The 22,030-nt window shown below is 41.1% G+C and overlaps 2 protein-coding genes across 3 annotated transcripts; both read right to left on the bottom strand.

The window, feature by feature from the left end:
* Positions 1–2,112: 2,112 nt before the first annotated feature.
* On the bottom strand, positions 2,113–6,873 carry eif1ad (eukaryotic translation initiation factor 1A domain containing). Its single transcript, XM_083786572.1, has 5 exons — positions 6,734–6,873; positions 6,159–6,330; positions 5,139–5,247; positions 3,119–3,227; positions 2,113–2,999 (listed from the first exon to the last, which is right to left on the bottom strand). The coding sequence occupies exons 2-5, from the start codon at positions 6,243–6,245 to the stop codon at positions 2,783–2,785; spliced, it is 522 nt and encodes a 173-aa protein (XP_083642698.1). The 5' UTR covers positions 6,246–6,330; positions 6,734–6,873; the 3' UTR covers positions 2,113–2,782.
* A 1,494-nt stretch (positions 6,874–8,367) lies between these two features.
* Positions 8,368–21,998, bottom strand: ctsf (cathepsin F). Of its 2 annotated transcripts, none has more exons than XM_083785519.1 (14): positions 21,569–21,998; positions 20,411–20,521; positions 18,171–18,252; positions 17,887–17,954; positions 17,647–17,716; positions 16,819–16,932; positions 15,587–15,735; positions 15,016–15,112; positions 14,159–14,239; positions 13,109–13,228; positions 12,026–12,090; positions 11,553–11,643; positions 9,915–9,973; positions 8,368–9,721 (listed from the first exon to the last, which is right to left on the bottom strand). In XM_083785519.1, exons 1-14 carry the CDS (start codon positions 21,824–21,826, stop codon positions 9,647–9,649), a joined length of 1,440 nt encoding a protein of 479 aa, XP_083641645.1. In that variant the 5' UTR covers positions 21,827–21,998; the 3' UTR covers positions 8,368–9,646. The 2 variants fall into 2 exon arrangements, with proteins under 2 accessions (XP_083641645.1, XP_083641644.1); XM_083785518.1 differs by having other exon boundaries at positions 18,156–18,252.
* Between the last annotated feature and the right edge of the window lie 32 nt (positions 21,999–22,030).

The raw sequence follows: 22,030 nt of genomic DNA on the forward strand, positions 1-22,030 counted from the left end.
AGCATATGCCAGTTAAATTATACTGACTGTTAAGGGCTTGATTTAATTCACCTCAAATAAACAAATTTGATATTATTTTTTATATCCCCTCACCCAACTCAACAGTGGTCCCCAGGTTGATTCTTAGTTAGGGTGGTGGTCCCCAGGTTGATTATTAGTCAGCGTGGTGGTCCCTGGTTCATAATCAGTTGAAAACCCCTGTACTAAAGAGCTAATTTCAGATACACTGAACAGTGTACACAGTCAGTCTCAAAGTGGATTCCGATCTGGATTATTCTTATCTGTTACCACCCACCTTTTAAACAAAAAATCACACTTGTGTGAAGTGAGCACTGCCTTTCATCACAATGATGACGTCTGATGATGTCAACAACATGTCACGGACATTCCGTGCTCAAACAGACAGACATACATACACACATAGCTGTGCAATGGAGTGGCTGTACCGTTCAAAAAGAGTAAATTCTCCTTCTACAGCACTGCCACCAAGCAAGTGCGGAGTGCCCTGACCTCTTCCCTCAAAAAATGCAGATCACTGGCTTCCTTTAAAACAGGCCTGAAAATCCACCTTTCAGTAGGCCAAGATGGAAATACTCACTCTGTACATAGTGTTTTATATTTTGTGATATTTGAATTTTGTTATTTTTCATGTCATGTTTATGAATTGAATAGGACCCGAATGGAAACAAGACTGCAATGACTTTTTTTTGGTGCTATCCTTTTAGACCAAGTGTTTTATGTAGTGTTGCTGTTTACATTTAGGTATGTCTAATAAAGTATTCAAATACCAAGGACTCTATGGGTTCCTTTAGGGGGGTCTAAATTGATCTAAAAGTGTGTAGCGGAGACCTTGAAATTTAAAGGATTGAAAAACCTTTAACAGAGTATTCTAATTTCTTGTTCAAAGGAGAGGAAGGTTTCATCAAACTGCCTGTCGTCACACTCATACAGAAACAGGAACTGTGTCCTGTGTGCAATGTGAACTATAAATTAATCCCTAGGTCTGGTGACACCTGACAGTCACGCCTCCCAACATGTGATGTGTAGGCACTAATCAAGAGATCATATAATACATATCACTGTAGCCAATGTAAACAGACAAAGAAATCAATCAATAGGCTATGCACGTAACATCGTACCTGGAAGTTATGCAGCCACCTACTGAGTGGCAAAAAATAAAATATTCTGGCCTTTATAGCCCATACATCAAAAATCGGATAGGACATCCAAAGTCCTATCTTATTAAACGATGGTAAACTCGCCAACATTGCAGTTGTAGGGAAAGCTTGAATATCTGAAAAGTTTTTTTCATAGAAATCCACCAGACAAGTTATGAGCTACTTTCTGTCAAGACATTCTGTGCAGGTGATTATTTGAAGTGTCAAAAGTTTGGAAGCGCTTGTTTTCAATAACGCAACATCCTGCTGCCTCCTGCATTATGTGACATTTAGAAACCGGCGATACACAGGTACGTTGCGTGATTTCCAACAAGCGCTTCCAAACTCCAACTGCTGCTTAATGTTTTGCCACTCAGTCTAGAAGAGGGGGCTGTGTCCCTGTGGAAAAGTGATGCATGAGCATACTCTCCATTACTTTAGCCAGCTGTTTGAAAGCCCCAACGTGACATCACACAAATGTATTGTCAAATAAAGTGGAAAAGTAGATGAATTCTGGGTCTCTTGGACTGGTGCTATAGATTTTGTGTGGATAATTAGCAGTATAAAGGAGCACTGCAATAGCAGTTTTAAATTCCTGGAGCCCGGGTTCGGTTACGGTTACCATCCAGGCACTCTACCACTGAGCCACCGGAGCATGAAAGAGGGAGAAACGGAGTGGTGGTTTATTTTCCGAGGGCCACAGGCTAAAACAGAGGGATGTTACTGGCTTTAGAAGTGGACGATATATTGAAGATGTTTGCGATACTGATATTGCATGTTCATGTTCATAAGCCGATAACCATATGCTGTGCAGCCCTACTGTATACCTAATCTGTGAGGCATTGTTTTCATACATTAAAAATGTTAAACATGTCTCCTACAAATATGATTTGTATCAAGACTTCATTTCTGCCGTGATATCGTATTACTCTTAAATTAAGAGACAGAACAAGAGTGTCATTTTTTTGCTTTTTAATTACAACCACCTGTTGACTCGGTTGAGGGAGAGTCATAGCCCTCACACATCACAGATGTAGTCCTTTGTAAACAAATGTGCCGTAATAAAAATCAGGAATGTAACCAAGTAACGTAAATTCAATGTAATGAAGTGGGAGTTAAACCCGAGGCAAAGCACTAGCTGCTATACAGTATACTGTAAGAAATCTGAAATTACTGGCTTATTCATTTTCACACACATTTGCAGAGGTAAAATCAACATGCAAATTGTTTAATTTAAGTCTCAGTATAACAGAAATTATATTGTCTCAGAATGACTCCTGTGGGATTCCTTTCGTTCCATCCCAGCAGTTCACAAGCAAGATCTTTGACGTTTTTAATGCCAGTGCCTGCTTGAAAACAAAGGAAAGGTGCATTATCAAGTATTCACAAGGGCAATGGGGCACCCATTAGCACATGCCACGTGTTGTTTCCCATGAGAATCAAAAAGTGGATTCAGTGGATACAAAATGGCTGCTGTGACCGAGCTGCAATGAGGAGCTTATACATCAAGTGAAAGCTCAAGACAGCTCAAAATCTTCCATCAGCATTGCAGCCGAGTACACTGCCAGAGGATTTCAAATAGCTCCCAGTGCCCTCCGTCTCCCGGTGTGCGAGAATGCTCCCAACTAGGAACTGATCTCTGTCCTTTCTTTGTTGTCATCATCCTCTTCTTCATCACTCTCACTGTAGTGGTAGTTATTGTTTGAGCGATTCGTGTTGACAAATAAGTCACTCTCATCATCTTCAGAGTCACTGTTATCCTCCCCATCAACGCCCACCGCTTCCTTTCCCTCTCCGTCGGTTTTCTCCTGAGACAGCGGCTCGTTTGTGAAAGCCTCCGGCCTAAAGGGGGGCAATGGAAAACAGATCATGACCTACTGTACCGGTTAACATCATGCAAAAAGGAACATTTGATTGGGGGAAATTATTGTGTGCGTTTGCTTATCTGTGCACACACTCACCAGAGCTGTCTTTTTTGCAGGTTCTGAATGTTGTCTCTGTAGAGAATAAAACTGATCTCCGCCTTCACCTTCTCTCCCTCCTCAATGGGGTCCACAATCACGTAGTCACCTTGGGGGATAGAGCCCAGGGAAATTTGCACATAATACGACTAAACAGGGATATGCTGGGGCTGAAGATATTGTTACAATATTATGAACTCAAATTTATATAGCGCTTTTCTAAATACCCAAAGTGCTTATGGCAATGTCCATATTATAACCGCTGCAACTACGGTATCAGAGAGAGAGAGACAGAGAGAGAAGGGAAGGGGGAGATATGGGGGTGGGTTCTAAACATGTATTCTAAAAGAAAAAGAGAAAGGGCCCATGAAATACTATTAATAACGATTATTTGATCACCCTCCCTTCCCTGATTGATTTTATTTACCTCAAATGACACAAATTACCATCACAACAACAACATTGCATTGGCCTGTGAACTGTTTCAGAAATAAACAAGACGGTAGCACGTGCATCTCGTAACTAAACCATGAAGGAAATAAAAGCCAACTACACAGTATGCAGTGCCCCAGTGGCGTGCACATAGACGCCACACAAGGTGCCCTTTTTTCACTTGAGCACCTGCCCCTCTAAATATCTGTACACGCCACTGCAGTGCCGCCAATCTTCTAAACATGGAAAATTGTGTGTAAAGTATACATGACTACAATCTGCACCAAGCAGGCTTTCTATTGACTAATGGGCTAAACAAACAATGGAAAGCGAAAGCTCACACCCTAAAATGTGCTCATAGATACGGTCCATTAAAGATGTTGGTCTCTGCTGTCCTTTCTGGATTTTGACACTTGCCAATAAATATTCGAATTAATTTCAATTTGAAGGCTCCGAGGTAGGAGCTTTCAAATAAAAATCAATGCGAAGATAATTATTCCTTGCCAATGTTTCTTTCATACTTGTTATGAAAGGTGTCTGAGGATGGGGAATATACATAGGTCTCTTCCATTGACAGTGTGAGGCAGAAAGATCCATCCTACTTTAATTTAACTACAATACTCACCAATATTTCACCTCTACAGTTATGGAAGACGACAAAATGTTGTGTTCTTCTCACTTTTTATTTTGCGTGATTGAAAACACTGTAGTGTGTAGGTGTAGGTTTTCTCAAGGGACCGGTGTCGTCTACACACGGCCTAGTTTCACAAAAATGCACCGTTGTCGTTGCAAGTCTGTCCAAAGCCAGCTGTTTTTCTTCTTCTGCTATGTTTTACAACTGCATTACCTGTGTGTGTTCGGTGTGGGAGCGAAGTTGCTTTGGAGAGCGCTCATTTAAAATCACGCATCGTCCTGTGTGTGCCACCGGTTTTGAGTGGTACACAAGTGCTAAGCATGCCAAGCGGAAAATAGGGCCCTGAAAGTTACATTTTTAGACATTTTCTAAAGGATGGACTGCTGGGAAAAGAGAGGACAGAAGGGTAAAGAGGGGTAGAGAACTTTGCACTAATGTATACTGTACATATTCGGACACATTCAGATCACCATAGCAGAACAACGTGTAGACTAGGGTTATGTAGAAATGTAAAGAAAGACACCTGCGACCGGGTTCCCAAATTGCATGCTCTAACTCCAAAATACTCGTTATATTGAAATCGTTAGCACAGTCAGCGGAGCATGCCACAGTAACATTTCGCTGACAAATAAACCCTTTTGAATCACGAGGCACAGGGATCAGGTGATGTCATCATCACAAATCTGTGGACTATCTGGCTGAGCCACCAGGATTATCTGAACCAGATAAACCAAACTCGTTATGAGCACTGCCCAATGACAACATTTCAATGCTTTCTTGAATCGCTACAACCCTTCCTTTTCTCGGAATGAACTTTTGTTTTTCTGTTTCAATAGTTTTACCTTCCCTAGGACTCAGGGAGGGTGGGGGGGGGAGGAAGGGAGGGTGGACTGAGAAATTGACCAAAATAACTCCCTGTGGGAAAACAAAGCACAGTGTCACTATATAATTTACCTCTCTTTATCCAGAGGTTCTTCCGGAACTTGGTGGGCATGCTCACCAGAAAGGCCTCTCCCTGTGCGGTGACAGCTTCGTGCAGGTTGTTGCCACGGCTAGCGATAACCTGTGAAAGGCACCAGTGAAATGAATGAGACCAAAGGACATTTGTTTGGGGACCACATTGCCAGTGGTCAAAAACCTCCTAACTGCACTTGAGCTGGATTTGGGTAAAGTGATGACAATAAAATGATTAAAAAAAGGTCACATTCAAGTATCTGGCAATGTATAAAGTCACCGTACCAACTTTGATTGTGTTGTTCCAAAAACATGTTTTGTGTGTGTGTGTGTGTGTCCTGAAAAGGTTAATATTTTGGACATTTTATTTTGGCTGGTTTCCCCGACAGCAAAGCTGTGTAATATTACAATCATTCTAGTGCAAAATCTGTCCCCTGGACAAGAGGTAGCCCCTCTCGGGACCCCCTAGGTGAGCTCATTCCTTCGCGACCCATGGGGTCCCTATTCAGAAGTTTGTTTCCTTATGCAAATGATGGTACACAGACATAAATACCTTCGGAAACGTCATCTTTGCGGTGTTTGAGTGATTGTGATCACGTTTCAAAGGAAGCATATAAGAGCTATAGGATACAACGGAAACCGCTGTGAATTGTCCTTCGCCGCAGAAGCCGTCAAGTATTTTTAATCTGTGTTTGACCGTTTTCGTAACTTTGATTCCTCTCTTCCTTCCTTGACTTCCTTATCGACATCCCATTGTACCGCCTAGCTGGCTAGCGCAGATCAGAGGCAGGAACGTAGGGACGGCAGCCAGACACTATCTAGACCCCCTGGCTAGACAAGAGGGTATGTTGCCCCTTGGAACTTGGAAGAGAGTTAGGTAGAATTTAGTCTCTGGCGTGGGAGACCCATAATTAAATCCTAGGTAGGGCATATAATTATAAAACTTATGGACTGCAGCTGCTGCAACTTTCTGTAAGGTGGTCATTTTATTCTCCAGAATAAAGTGCAATAACAACAAACCTTCACAATCTGTTGCTTTCCTGTAGGAATGACAAAGTCCCCCAGGACCTCCTTGACAACATGTTTGCGTTTCGTGGCCTGCGACATTATTGACTTTGAGCTTCAGTTCTCTAGACCAGCTGAGGAAGAGGAGTGTGCCTGTGATGCTTGGAGCTTCCGTCTTCTTCGCCAGCTGAAAAGGAAGAGAGTGTATTGGGGATTCATGTTGGATAGATCCCTCTAGATCAGTGGTTCCCAAGCCTTTTCATGTCAAGGACCCCCAAATTGAGAGAGACTCATTTCCCCGTGGACCCCATTTGAATATATATGCCAAGGACCCTCATACGAGAAGATTTTCAAGGTTCTAACAGTGATTTTCAACCATTTTCATTTCAAGGACCCCCGGTTTCACATGAATTAAGCTACGGTCCCCCATTTCTATCTCTGGGACCCCAATTTATATTGTAAAATCACAAATAAACGTTCCTACGTACTTTAGCTAACCTAGATAGCCTGCTTAGCCTAGCTAACCAAACAACCAACTCAAAACGTAATGAGATAATACACAATGCAATTCGAAGAAGTTACGTAAATACCTTGATGGATAGATAATGGATTAATGTGTCTCTTCGATGACAATAGCCTGACGATAAGTGTGTATTTGACCTCAGCATAAGAAGAAACACGCTCTTGAAACGGAGATGTGTTGTTGTTCGTAAACACAAGACCAGGAAGACCTCATGTGCTCCTGCTTCTTCTTCTATTTGGGTTTATTGGCAGTTGGCAAACATATTTGTGCATTACCGCCACCTACTGGTTTCTTTATCCATCTGTACTATTCCTATTTCAAATTAAAATCCTGAGTTACTCCTTACCCATATTATTACTATAGCTACTTATATTTAAATACACCTTGACCACATACCACTTATATTTTATCACATTTGTTACTCTGAGATATTTAAATGTGTCTGTAGGCTACTGTAGCACCTCTCCTGACACCTGTCTCCTGACATTTTCCTTGATGGCAGCGGAAGGCACCAACCAGCACATCAGGAGCAATTAGGTGTTTAGTTTGATTGATTGATTGATTGATTGATTGATTGATTGATTGAAGTATGTATTAAGAGTTTGCAGAATTACAGTACATTTCAAGCACAACTCAATACAAAAAACTGTTAACTGTGAGTGGACGACCCAATAAAGCACTAGGCCTACACTTATTGTTTACAAGAGGGTCCACCTTGTTCAATTCATCATAACATTTAGAGACATACTACAAATATACACTTGTATATAGCAAAAAAAAAAGGAAATCATCATAAAGGAGGTAAAAAGGGAAAAGAAAACATATGCAGTGAGGGGAAAAGGGGGTGGGTGGGGGCTTCAGATTTACAGGAGCCAGTTTCAAATTGCAGCCATCCGTAGGTGCCCTTTGAGAGCAGGTTTGAAGGAGTCAAGGGATTTGCATGTCTCAATGACCGTTGGTAGGGCGTTCCACATTTTGGTGGCATAGGAGCTCAGTGTCTTGCTCACACTTTGACACTAACTCTGGGGGAGCCCAGGTTCGAAGTGGCAACCTTGTGGTTACCATCCGGCCACTTGCCTTAGTTGTCTTCTTTCTAATTCATATGCCCAACAGTTCACCATCACATGCTCAACTGTTTCCTCCTCCCCACAATGATCACACCTCCCTGTGTTGTTTTCCCAATAATAAACAATGATGCATTTAAACCTGTATGCCCAAATCTTAAACGTGACATTACTGTCTCTTCCTTCTGCTCCTTCCTGCTTGCCTCACCTCTCCTACGTTCCTCTGAATTCCATAAAACCATCTTCCCCTCCTCTCCTCCTCCCACCTCTTTTGCCATCTCTCCTTCATCTTTCTTTTAATAATGTTCTTACCCTCCATCTTGCTAACTTTCACTGTCATCTCAATATCTTCACATTTTGTCGACTCCTTTGCCACCTTGTCTACCTCCTCATTCCCTCTCACTTCAATGTGCCGGTACCCATACAAACACCACGCACTAAATAATGACACCATTAAGTTTACTCATATGGGGTGCTAACTGCACTATGACGCTATTCCAACAATATTAGTTCTTCAATGTAAGGCTCCAACTTATGTAACTGTGCCATTCACCAAATGGAAATATCTTAATATACATAGAACCACAATGGAAACAAGTCCCCATTACCTTTTTGACACAGAGCACATGATAAATGCTAAGGTTTCCAAACTTTATTCAATTTCCAGTTATGTACAGTTCATCCCTGCATTATATAACAGTTATTACAAACAAATAATAATCATGAAATCATTATTTTAGAATCAGCTTTATATGAACCCGCAAACAACTTGGTTGCTCTATGCCAGTGGTTCTCAACCCGTGGGTCCATATGATTTTGGGGGGTCTCTAGATGACAATGAAGTGACAATTTAAGATTTTTTTTTTAAAGATAAGATTACATTTAAAAAATAATACCAATAATATCAGCATAATATACTATAAAAACTGGTCAAACATTGGCCAAATTGTCAAATAATGTAAGAGGCAAAAATCATTGTGAGCTTGTAGATCGGCTATTTTCACCATATTTATCTGTGGAACTGAGTCAAAGAAAATGGAATGCCGCAACCCCTACATTCCTTATTAGGGTATCACATGCTTATCAGGGTAGGGGGTCCCCAGTTCAAATATGATTATGTTGGGGGGTCACTCACAGCCTGAAAAGGTTGAGAACCACTGCTGTATATGCAAACGCAACGCACATTGGCATCATGTGGGGTTAAGAGAAACAAAGACTGCCGAAGTAGACAACCCGCAACACTCAAATTAGAAGGGTAAATTATTGTAGGTGCAAGGCTCAAAGATACTCAATACTCAACATAAAACATGTACAAAGGACATTCATTGAGTGCTGGCGTTTCCTTCTTTCTATCATGTGGGGTTGAACAGACCAATATAATAATAATATAACAACTCATAAAAATGCAATAGAGCTTTAGCACAGCATAACACAACATTCAGGGCAACACACAAGTTCAGAAGCAGTGCATCTCATTTGTCAGGTTCAGGTTTGACAGGTTCAGTAGTAACTAGGTACACCTTAAACATGTAACTAAAAAACATTGCATGGATATAATTGTCAAAAAAACAAATCGTCAATTGTTTCACCCTATTAGGATTAACAGAATTAGTTCAGAACAAATTAAATCACAAAAACACTTCAGCAGTGCTAAATAACTAGCTATACATCACAGCTGGTATGTAACTATGGTAAAGTGACATGAGATGGGACTGAGGTATGTAGAAAGCTGAGAACTTATTTTGAAAGAAAGGTTACATCAGTAGGAGGACGTACAAGTCTCACCCCTGTCTTCATGCACTTTAAATGAAGCATATTGTTAAATAGGTGGACTCACTACTCATGTTGTTCACATGTTTGAGTACACGAGAGAAGGAGAGAAAGTGACCGTGTGTGTGTGTTCGTGTTTTAGTGGTCTAGTTGATCACAGCAGAAGATGCCATCTTGTTGATTCCACACAGCTTGTTACCCCTGTATAAGTTATAGTAACCCTGTATATGAGAGAGAGAGAGAGAGAGAGAGAGAGAGAGAAAGAGAGAGAGAGATGAATTAATGAGTTAAAGAACAATTGTTCTGTAAAAGACAAATCCTACAAAATTATTAACATTTGGATATTAAATATGGATGAATCAATGGAAAACACATGCAGTCAGTCACAGCTGTGTAGTTGGAATGCATTCTTACCTGTTCCCCATAGTCCTCTCCCCAGCTGTTCTTGATGGCCCAGAATGGAGTGCCTTTACCTGGACAAACAGGCACACACTCGGTTACAATGAGACTCACACAACAACAATCAACGTGTTGATGACAGAAGTGAACTTCAAGCAGAAGTTCAAAGGGCAGTCAATCAATCATCATAATTACAGTGCAGCAACTACAATAGAGGGTATGCGGCGCGCGTGACATCCTCGTACCTGGAGTGGCAAAAAACTACTTTCTGGCCTTGACAGCCCATACATCCAAACAGAAAAGTCCTGTCTGATTGCATTAAACAATGTTAAACTCACCAACATTGCAGCTGAACGAAAAGCTTGAACTATCCTCTTTCTATCTGCAAAGTTTTAGTTTCATGAAAATCCACCATAGAAACGTTATGAGCTACTTTCTGGCAAGAAATGCCCGGCATTTGATAAGTGTCAGAGTTTGGAAGTGCTTGTTTTCAATAACACAACATTTAGCTGCGTCCTGCATTATGTGACATTTAGAAACAGGTGGTACGCAGGACGGTTGAGTGATTTCCAACAAGCGCTTCCAAACTCCAACACTCCATGCTGCTCAATGTTTTGCCACTCAGTCTAGATGAGGGGGGCGTGTCCTGATGGGAAAATCATGCATGTGCATACTCTCTATAAAGACGGCAGCACAACTATGTCCAATCCTGTGCATTGTCTGCTTCAAATGCCTGTCTTCAACCCTTAGGTGTCTACATTTCTCAATGGAAGAGTAAGGACAGCATCTAAAACCACTGCAGATGTGCAAGTTATTTTGTATTAACAGACTTTACCATACAGATTTGTGAAAATAACGCCACCATTAAAGTAAATCCCGGATTGTAGCTTGAATGTCTCTGCCATTGAACCACAACTCTATTTAGCCAATAGGGAAAAGGGACACTCAACCATATCCTGGACAAGGAAACGTGTCCTCTGTTAACAGTACTCGTGGATGTGAAGCTTTTATAAAGGCATCACCATGTTGGAGGTGACAGGGTGCTCAGGCTGATTCCCACAAGTGTGTCCTGTCAAATTGTCCTTAAGAAATAAACTAAAATATTATGCTGTGTTCACACTAGTGGTGAAAAAACGACTAAGCGTGGCCAGCTACATTGCAGCTGATTCGCAGTTCCAAGTGTTGCTCAAACCACACCGCATGAAAGGAAGAGTAGGGTTAAGAAGCACATTGTAATTGTTTTTGTTCCATTTACAGAACAGAGAACAGAGAGGGAGAGAGAACTGTGGGGAGAGAGAAGGGGTGGAAAATAACACTTCTCTGCGTCATTGGAACATTGCAAAAATGTTTAAGCCAGCTTAAATTGTTTTGCAGCTGTGTCAGGTATTAGTTTGCAGCTTGCCACTGGCTCCTGTTGTTCTTTGTTGGCATTCTTTGTTGCTGCTAGTATGAATGCAGCATTACATTACTGTTACATATTACATATTAAGATTGGCAAATTGACGATGCTGAAGGGCCTATCTAATTTCCGCATCCACGGTGCGGAAGTAAGAGAAAAATGGCTGCCATGCGAATATGGTCTATGAAGCAGCTGAAACAGACAATGTTAAAACATTTATTGGGATGGTGTATAGTGGATTTGTATTGTCTTACGTTCTCCATATCCCACCAGCAGCACAGCGTGGTCAATCATCCAGGGGTTGCAGAAGATCTTCAGGGGGTGAGACACACCCTTCCTGTAGAACTGTGTCAGGGAAATATACATTATGTTTTAAAAGGCGAATAAAAAAGGAGGATGTATATTGTATATATACAGTACACACACAAGATAAAGTGGAGGCAACGTAGATTTAAATATGGTCTTAGGTTGATCATCTATTACCAGTGGTTCCCAAAACTTTTAGCTCAAGACCCAAAAGAGAAATTAGACGTTTGCCCGGGACCCAAACTAGCAAAAAATAGCAGATCTACAAGCTCACAACGCATCGCTTCATGCTACGTTGTGATCTTGTAGATCAGCTTTTTTTCCTCATTACTTCCTTTACAAAATGTATGGAATTTCTTGGACTTTCTTTTTTATTTCTTCACGAAAAGACTGGAAAAAAAGCATCACATTTTATTTTTACCTGCATGGCAAAGGCATTCAGGGCCACAGAGGCCGGTCCATTCTCAGCCAGCCAAGCAGCAATTTCTGAAACAAATAAACAATTGCAATTCAGTCCATTGGCGTATTTTGTTTTTGCTTTCTCTACCTGTTCATCAACTCTTTACACCCCATATATTATAATTTGCACAATATCTTTAGCCAAATAATATTTAGCCTTTAAATATTGTGTGACAATATCAAATTCCATTTCTACTTTTCAAAAATACATGTGTCATCACGATGTATGTCTGAAGCGTGTCTGATGAAGCACGCAAGCTCGAAACGTCAGGGTGAAATAAAACCTGCCTGCAATGAAGCCCTTCAGTGCTCAAGTGTTTTACATTTGTGGTATCCATATTTCATAATATTCATATTTGCAATATTATATGTCAAAGGGTCAACTATACATTTCTGTGCATATAATCATCATGGTTGGTGACATGTCTCCAACATGTCTCTGAAAGCAATCACCTCAGAGGCTGAGGTGTGAGAGAAAGTTTTTCTCTCAAATGTTTTGATTGTATTGCTGTATTGTTGTATTGTTCTTTCTGCTTTGGCAATGTAAACGTATGTTTTCTCATGCCAATAAAGCCCTTTGAATTTAATTGAATTGAATTGAGAGAAATTTAGCATTATATTGTCTCAAGAAACCTTCCGGGATGTTCCTGAAGACACCAAATGTTTCTTTTCACTCTCTATGTAAATGTCTAAGCAAAAAGTACTGTATATAGTGTCTCGTAAATGCAATGTTAAACTAGTCTCTAGCAGGCTGGCTGCCGAGGTCAGTTTAGTTGTGTGGAAATACACGACACATGTTTTACTCACACGTCATGATGCGACCATGTTGTGAGCTTGTAGATCGGCAATTTTTTTTTAAATTCATAAAAGTATAAAATGGGGGCGCCGGGCCTATGGGCCACATGGCTCAGCAAGTCTTACTTATAGAACAGGACACTTAGGCCATATCACGATATCCGAAATTGCAGACAATTTCTAGTCTCACATTACAATATATTGCCCAGCTAAACGCTAACGTTTTTGTCTCATCCTTGTGCCCCCTCACCTTTCTCATCTTGGGACAGTTCCACAGAACTGTTGATGTATGCGGCCACCTTCCCACTGCTGAAGCCACAGTTCTCCTTGTGACCAGTGTACGAGTAGTCTGTCTCAGTCTCCAACCCACCTGCAAGTACACACACCATAGTTGAAGATGAAACCGCAATGAAGCGTGTGACGTGACTCACAATTCAAGTATTGTTTCATTTAATATTTTGTCGTAGTACAACACTGTTGCATGGCGAAGACTTATCCCAGCAAGCACAGTCAGGACCTGGACGAATTAGTGACGTCTCTGGCCCAGAATATCACCTGATTTCAACCAACATACATTCTGCCCCACTAAGACGGACGTCCCTGATGAATCATAGAGAGAGTCTGATCGAGGCCAGATTAATTTAAGTCATATCATAACTAGTCAGATCTGGCACAGAATAAGCTAAATTATTTCAACTGGTGAAGACGTCCTAGAATTGACGTAAAGATCATCCCAATATGGGCTGTGATCTGGCCTAGTCCTGAACGTCACCGGCTTGCTGGGATGTTGTCCAGCATGGAGCACCTCAAACCTATCCACCCAGTGATGTAACTAGGTTTCCAATGTAGCGAGTCCCGGGACTAACTGGTGGTCATTTATGAGTCCTAAAAATAAATAGTTAAAGACACACCTCGTTCTTTAAACAGCACCCCACGTGTTTTCACCAAAGAACAATTTACCCCGGGCCACGGAGTTTCACGCTGCGCGATGCACAACACGGCCGTTTGACAAACTATAAATACACAGTGGGGGGCGGGGCTCGCCCTTGCTGCCTGTAAAAAGACACAGCCACTCTGGAGAGAAGGAGACTGCACTGGTGCTTTCATTCACATTGGCTCTGGGTATAATATAAATACTGGAATGTCTCGCATTATAAGTGCTGATTTTGTTCATAACATAGCAGGTTAAAGTAGCATGTGCGTCCCGTGGACACTGCGATGGTTTGTTTGATGCATCCTTTAAAACCGTGTGTCAGATATGCAAGGCTAGTTACATCACTGTGGTCCACTCTTGTCTCACCCAGCTTCTCAATGGCCTCATAAGCATTTGATGGCAGGCCGCCTCCACATGCCTGGTCCAGCAGATCACAGTCAACCAGCTCTGTGAGGGACAAAGTAATAAACTAATCAATGAAGTCAGTTTGTCTGTATAAGTAAACAGTAGACTACAACCAACAAAGAACTTTGTTTACATGTGCTATAAACCACTTTCAATCTGACATTTTGGGCATGTGACTATAGGTGAAGGTGAAAGAATAGTGAAAATAGCAGATCTACAAGATCACAACATGGTGCCGCATCTTGAGCTTATATTAGCTATTTCGCAACGTCAAACCATCATATTATGAGGAATAAAATAGAACTTAAACTGTTTGCATGACGTTGTGTCTATATGCACATCCATGTATGTGTGTTTGTATTACCCAGTGATGGAAAGTGATGTATTTGTACTTCTTTTACTTCTACTCCACTACATCAAAGAGGCAAATATTGTACTTTTACTCCACTACATTTATTTGAAAACTTTAGTTACTAGTTTGATTATGATTACAAAACATACCTTAAACACTTCAGCTTCATATAGTTCAGCCATTTGAAAATAGCCGATCTACAAGCTCAGAATGCGTATGGATGTGACACATTGTGAGCTTGCAGATCTGCTATTTTCGAAATGTTTTTATGCATTTGAAAACTTGAAATTGGACATTCTGCATAGTGAGTACTTTCTACTTTTGGTAACACATTTCAATGCCAATACATTTGTACTCAAGTACATTTTGAATTCCAGACTTTTACTTGTAACAGAGTAGTTCTACACAGCAGTATTGATACTTTTACTTCAGTAAAACAATTGAGTACCACCACCACTGGTATTACCTTGTTCAGACAGCGACAGCAAGGTGCCATTCTTCAGGAACCACTGGCCCTCGATGTTGCCTGTGACGGAAAACGCCCAGCAAGACCCGCACATGCCCTGCAAATGCACACAGACACACACACACACACACACACACACACACACACACACACACACACACACACACACACACACACACACACACACACACACACACACACACACACACACACACACACACACACACACATAAATTAAATAACTATTTCCACAAATCTTTTTTAAGTATAGAAAGAATAAATTTGTCAGTAGTTTCTTTGTTTATCTGTCATATCTGCCCTGCATTTTTTATTACGAAATCAAGAGGGCAAACATTTATTCTTTATTCATATGTTCCAATGTTCAATACAAAATACACGATTTAATGCTAATCGCAATTATTTGTGTGACAATTAATCGTCAACTTAAATGTGTAATCGTGACAGCTCTAGGTGAGAGTGTGAGAGAAAGAGAGCTAGACGTTATACCTATAATATTCATACTATTCATGTCATTTTATGGACTTTCTGAGTTCATCTTTGAGGTCTCTACCTGGTTTTTAACAGAGCTGACGGCTCCATGGTCCCTCCAGTCCCAGCTATCAGGGGCAGGAGCACGGGCAGGAGCGGCCGGTTTCATCGACCGATGCAGAGTCCGTTGGCTCAAGAGGGGATTCAGGTAGGTAGAACGGAACTCCTCCTCTGTCACATGACAGAGAGAATAAGCGAAAGTGAGACGTTTGCAATGCATGCACGAAAAAACGAACAAGAAATTATATATATATATATATATATATACACCGGTATATATCAAAAAAGAGAAAAACCTTCCAAGGAAGGGACTGCACACTCCAGGGAACAGAGACGGACAACTTACTGCATCAACCTATTCTGCATCAAATATCTCAACTGTTCTTGGTTAATATGACCCATGCGACAACTTAGGAACTGTGAGAAATTATCTATCCGGGGCGAAATACCCCAAAAATGACCACGCCCTTTAAAAAAAAACGCTACTTAAAACATGGCTCTATGTTTGATCTATGCACTTTGAATAGATCAAAATGCATCTATTCTTTCTCTAATTGTGCAGACTAGTTAATTAAGTAATGCAGATGTTTAACAATTACTCTTGAAAGTGTAATATGAAACCAAATGGACCCGTAAGGGACCATTTGGTTTCATTTTACGCTCTCAAGAGTTAAAGATCTCTAACGAGGCCCAGGCCGTAGCGTAACGGTCTGGGCACCGGACTGGTGATCCAGTCGCGGTGTGCCGCGGGTTCGACTCCCGGACCCGACACGGCCTTTACCGCATGTCATCCCCCCCATCTCTCTCCCGTTTCCTGTCAGCCTACTTTCTATCCCTTAAAAAATCAATAAAGGCGTAAGCCGCAAAAAAATATCTTAAAAAAAAAAAAAAAAAAAAAGATCTCTAACGGTCCATTTGGTTACCAACTCTCCATCATTTAGCTGGGGACCACCTTAGGGACCACTGGTAGAAAACCACTGTTGTAGATGGTACAAGAAAGAAATAATTCACTTGTGCGCCAAATAGATAAGTGGTTAAGTCTGTTTGTGGGTTTTATAAATATTGATCCAATGGAAAGAGCTTAATAATAATAATTAATATGGATCCATTGGAACACAGGGTTTTTTTCCCACTACTTGCCGAAAAAATGTCAGTTTTAGTTTAGACTCGCAAGGTTTCCACCCGAACAGCAACGATATAATAATAGCGTTCTTACAATGCAAACACATACACATATTAACATAGGGTACATACCAGTGAGATCACTGAACTTGGTGACCCCATACTCGGCAGAACCTTGGTCCAGAGACTGGATCTTCTCAGCCGTCTTCAGATTTTGGTGGAAGATATGCAGACGACGGTCTACCTCTGCAGGGTCATAGGTCAGAAAACATTTTCATTATGCAATGAAAAAAGGATGAATATTTGCTTGAATATGTTTTTTGTTTAGTTTTTTGGCCACGTTTCCCTGTGCTAATGCTTAATGACACTAGAAATCCCAGCCCTTCGCCTGGGCCAGCCTACCGTTCCAGGCACCTAGGATGGTAAACTTTGCTGCGTGTCTCCCTGTTTTCTGTCAACTCACTGTGAATCTATCAATAAAGGCAAAAAAGCCCCCAAAAATATCTTTAAAAAATAAAAAAATAAAAATCCCACCCCCTCCTTATTTTATCATAGTATGTTATGCTATTATATATAATTTCCTGCTATTTATTGAAAAGTGACTGTACGCCCGGGGCGAGTTGGTAAATGGGCGACTCGTTTGGTATTCTTACAGCATTTGATTTAGAGGTAATTCGATATAGATTTTTCTGATTATTCCTCATTTTGAGACGAGGAAAGTTTAGGCTGATATGAACCAATGTTTTCTCTCTCTACAGTATGTGTTGTAATTGCCCTTCATAGATCAAATTTGCAGATTCATTTGCAGAGGAGAAAAAAAACAAAAAACAATGCTTTCTTTGTTCAGTTCTGGAAATATGTGGAAATGTAGGGATTATGGCGCACAGCGCAGCCACACACATCGTGGCATTGTACTGTTCTATTATGTTTTGTCAGAGTATTTGTGGACAACACACTCACCCTCCTGGCTGCTGTAGTCTTTATTGTATTTGGCCACGAACTCTTTGAACTGACTCAGCAGCTCCACAGACTAAGGACAAAACACAAGCATTAACACACATGCAAACGCACATGCACGCACGCACTTAGCATGGTAGTATAAGAGTAGGATATAACACATTAACCTTGTCTAAGTAAACATCAACATCAGACCAAGGCAGAGGTTATCAGTATGATGATATTGTTGTCAATATGTGTCACCTCCAGTGGTTGGCTCGTAGACAGTGGCAGATTATCAATACTGTTGGTCTCCTCTGGCTGTTGTTTAACTGAGAGAAGGAGCACAGATACAGAATAATAATGACTTTATTAGTTTATTTATATAGCACCTTTCTAGACAAGGTCACAAAGTGCTGCACAGCAACACTAAAACAAAGCAAGGGAAGCAAAACAAAATTAAAATGGATGTAACAGAAAATCAATCTTCTATAATATGCAGTTCAATGGCCAACACGTTGAGAGTAACTGACCAGACGTCGACTGACCTGCAGGCTGACACTTCTGTTTGAGCAGCTTTGAAGTGCCCTGCCAGGGGATGTCCCAAATCTCGAACACACACACCTCCGTCTAGCAGCCACACACAGGACATGGGATATTTTATATTAAAACACAGCATATCACTTTGAGAACCAGTGTTCTAAAGAAAATAGGTGTGGTTAAGTTTCTTCAGTTCTACAGGTAAAACAATCTGTCAGCGCCAATGTGTACTTCTGAGGATGACATATACAAAGTCACACAAAGGACCGAACAAAGTCAACTTGTTATGTGTATTTGCGTGTTTACTATTAGGTCACTATAATAATAAGTCATCTGACTATGACTATAAAGACTAAAGCAGAACAAAGCAAGGTTATGAAATGTTAACCTCTTCTCACGCAAGATTGATGTTGCGAAACCAACTGACTCTCGCACGCACACACGCACACACAGGAGGGGGGGGGGGGGTCATCACCGTACCAGCTTGTGATGGACATTTTGATCAATATTTTATACTTTTGTTACAGACATATATTGACCAGTTGTTTAACTGGTCAATCATTTCACCAGTAACACAAATTACTAGCCCTAAATGTAAACAAATGGACTCATAATGTGCCATAGTGTATATGCCAGTGTGCGTATATTAAAGATAATTAAAAATATATAATTTATGATTAACATACCGATGATTGGACTTTATGTGGCAAATGTTAGCCTGGTTTCCAGCCCATAGACCCCACCCACTCCACTGAGCGCACTGAAGGCTCAGAGTCTGACAATCAGGCTAGGCAAATGTTCCTTATAGTTTACATATTTTTCTCAGTTATAGTCTGCTGGGACATGTCTAGTCAAATGGCGTGTGGTTTGCCAGCAAGCTGATGAGACAAAAACTTAGAATAACGATGCAAGAGCTCTATCCAGTCCCATGTATGGTACACAAATACATGTCTGAGATTTCAGTTCCTTATTTATTTTTCTCAGTTCTCTGCTGGAAAGTTCTAGTCCCCCTGCTCCGCTCCCTCCACTGGCTCCCGGTCGCTGCCGCACAGAATACAAAACTCTGATGCTGGCATTCAAAGCAACCAAAGGTATGGCTCCCCCAAATCTTGCAAGTATGATTGAACCCTACAAACCCTCCCGCTCACTCAGATCAGCCAACGCAGGGAAGCTGGAAGTACCCTCACTAAAAACGCCGGGACAACGCTCCACACGTCCCAAACTCTTCTCCCTTCTGGCTCCAAAACTGTGGAATGCACTTTCCATTGCAGTCAGAACTGCAGCATCACTCCCAATCTTCCGCCGTAGTCTGAAAACCCACCTTTTCAGACATCACGGCCCATAGCACTTATCCTACCCCCTTAGATAGCATTTCGGTAGACTTAGATAGCATTTGATAGACTTATAGCATGTTATGTAGACAGCACTATAATTGCATTGTATATAGTCATAGCACGCCATAGTACGTAACATATGTATAGCATAGTAGTATAGATATATAGTTTATATGTATAGTCTCATAATATAGATATTCCACTGTTACTTTCTTAGCTTACGCATGTTTCACGATGAATGCTTTTTTGTGATGTATTCCCATGCTTTTTGTTCTTGCTTAACGTAAATCGCTCTGGATTAAGAGCGTCTGCTAAATGCCTGAATTGTAAATTGTAAATTGTAGTCAAATGATAGTTTGTGGTTTGTCAGAAAGGGTCTATCCAAGTGCCCTTTCTTCACTCTCACTCTCTCAAGATAATGTGTTGTATACAATGTATTTTGTGTCATGCTGTCTGTTCCTAAAAGCATTCAACTGATGTCTTGTCTCATTAGTTGTGGTTGAAAAATAGTAGTAGCTAAATAAACGGGTCAATCCTGTGTTAATAAATTCTGCCCCACTCATTTGTTGGGGTTAATGGTGATCAGAAAGTCTTTAGTTTAGACTATGCATAGGTGGTGTGATACTTCTAGCCGTCTGTCTTGTCTTGCATCCTCACCCAATGCAATCATGTGCGGGTACCAACACGACATATGAATGAGCATGTCATCCCGACACTTTACCAGTCACCAGAATCATTCAAACTAATATTTTTTAGGATAGCGTACACATTAAAACCAAAATAAAAAAAATGCCACAGACACGTTTGTTCATGTTGTACGGACATATTGATGACACCAGACACACACACACACACACACACACACACACACACACACACACACACACACACACACACACACACACACTACCTACCTTCAGTTGGTGTGGCTCAGGATAGAAATCACATGTTCTGAGCACAGTAGATTTCTTGCACTGTGTGTTGCTCAACTCCACTGTAATGGAATAGCGGATTCCCTTCACCAGCTGCAATCGCAAAACCCACACAATTAAACAAAATTGTTAAACTGTTTTCGTTTTGTGAACCTAAAGACTAGCTTAACATTGCATTTACAAGACACTATATACAGTACTTTTGCATAGAGTGAAAAGAAACATTTGGTATCTTCAGGAACATCTCGGAATTAAGGTTCCTTAAGACAATATAATGCTAAATTTCTCTCACACCTCACAGAGCCTCAAACACTACCCCATGCAGAGTAGAGTAGCAATACAATCAAAACATTTGAGAGAAAAACTTTCTCTCACACCTCAGCCTCTGAGGTGATTGCTTTCAGAGACATGTTGGAGACATGTCACCAACCATGATGATTATATGCAGATTCCCTTTGACATATAATGTTGCAAATATGGACTATATCCACGAGACCACACCTACTACTCGTTTATATGATGTTTTTGCATTATATTGTATAGCGGCTATACAGTATATTATCGTCTGTCTTTAAATGTTTTGATGAATTGAATACACAGGACCCCAATAGAAAAAGCCATTGTGCTTTCTTTATATCCTTTTAGCATTATTTTGGGTGGAACTGTACCATAAGTCTGTCCTTTGCAAACTGTTACAGTATTCAATGAATCAATTAAAATCATGTAGACAAACCAGGAGGAATAAAGTAATCATGGAATGCTGTTAGAGAAACATGTTCACGTTACCGTCTGTGCACACTACACACACACACACACACACAGTAGGCTTACTAGGCTATAATAACGGTTTAAAGTGCTGCTAGCCCTACAACGTCAAGTCATGTGATATGGGATCCCAGTTTAGTCTACACAGATGTCACGCAGTTCATGCATTGAATCATGAATGCAACAACACTGCTAGTGCACTGACGTATAGTTGTTTACAAAAACATGCACAGTAATGGCATGTAGGTTAGCAGTAGGCCTAGCCTATTTAATAACAGTTAATAACGGATATTTTCAGTAAATTACCGATTCCACACAGAAACATGACGAATTAACATGGTTATTAAACAGCATAAAATAAAACAATAATCATACCTGTTTGCTTGCAGAAATTACCCTACTGACTCTGCGGACGTGCATTGTATTTGAGCCCAGGTTGTAACGCTCCTCGGCGAACGTGAGGGCCTTCTTCAGTCCCGGGTCCGTCTCTGCCAGCCGAATGGGGGACCCCAGTGGCCCGATGAGAGGCCGGTCGAGGTCCTCACCCAAGCCCCGCACCGAACCTACAACCACGGCCATGGCCAAGCACAGGATTAAAGGACCGCGGTAGTGGTGGTAGAACCCGGCGTCCATGTTGTTGGTAAAAGCAGAAATTCGAGCAGAAAGGGACCGCTGTCCAGTGGACAAAGCAGACCGTTTGTTTAATCACTAATCAGTTCACACGAGTAGGCCTATACGCAGATATCAAACAAACAATGAGAGCGCGATTACACAGCGCCACAGGGTCAGTGTTGGTGGGTGTTGACAGAACGGGGGCGATGAAACGGTGGGGAGGAG

Source organism: Protomyctophum parallelum, assembly GCF_964188405.1.
Source record: "Protomyctophum parallelum genome assembly, chromosome: 16".
NCBI classification, from domain to species: Eukaryota; Metazoa; Chordata; class Actinopteri; order Myctophiformes; family Myctophidae; genus Protomyctophum; species Protomyctophum parallelum.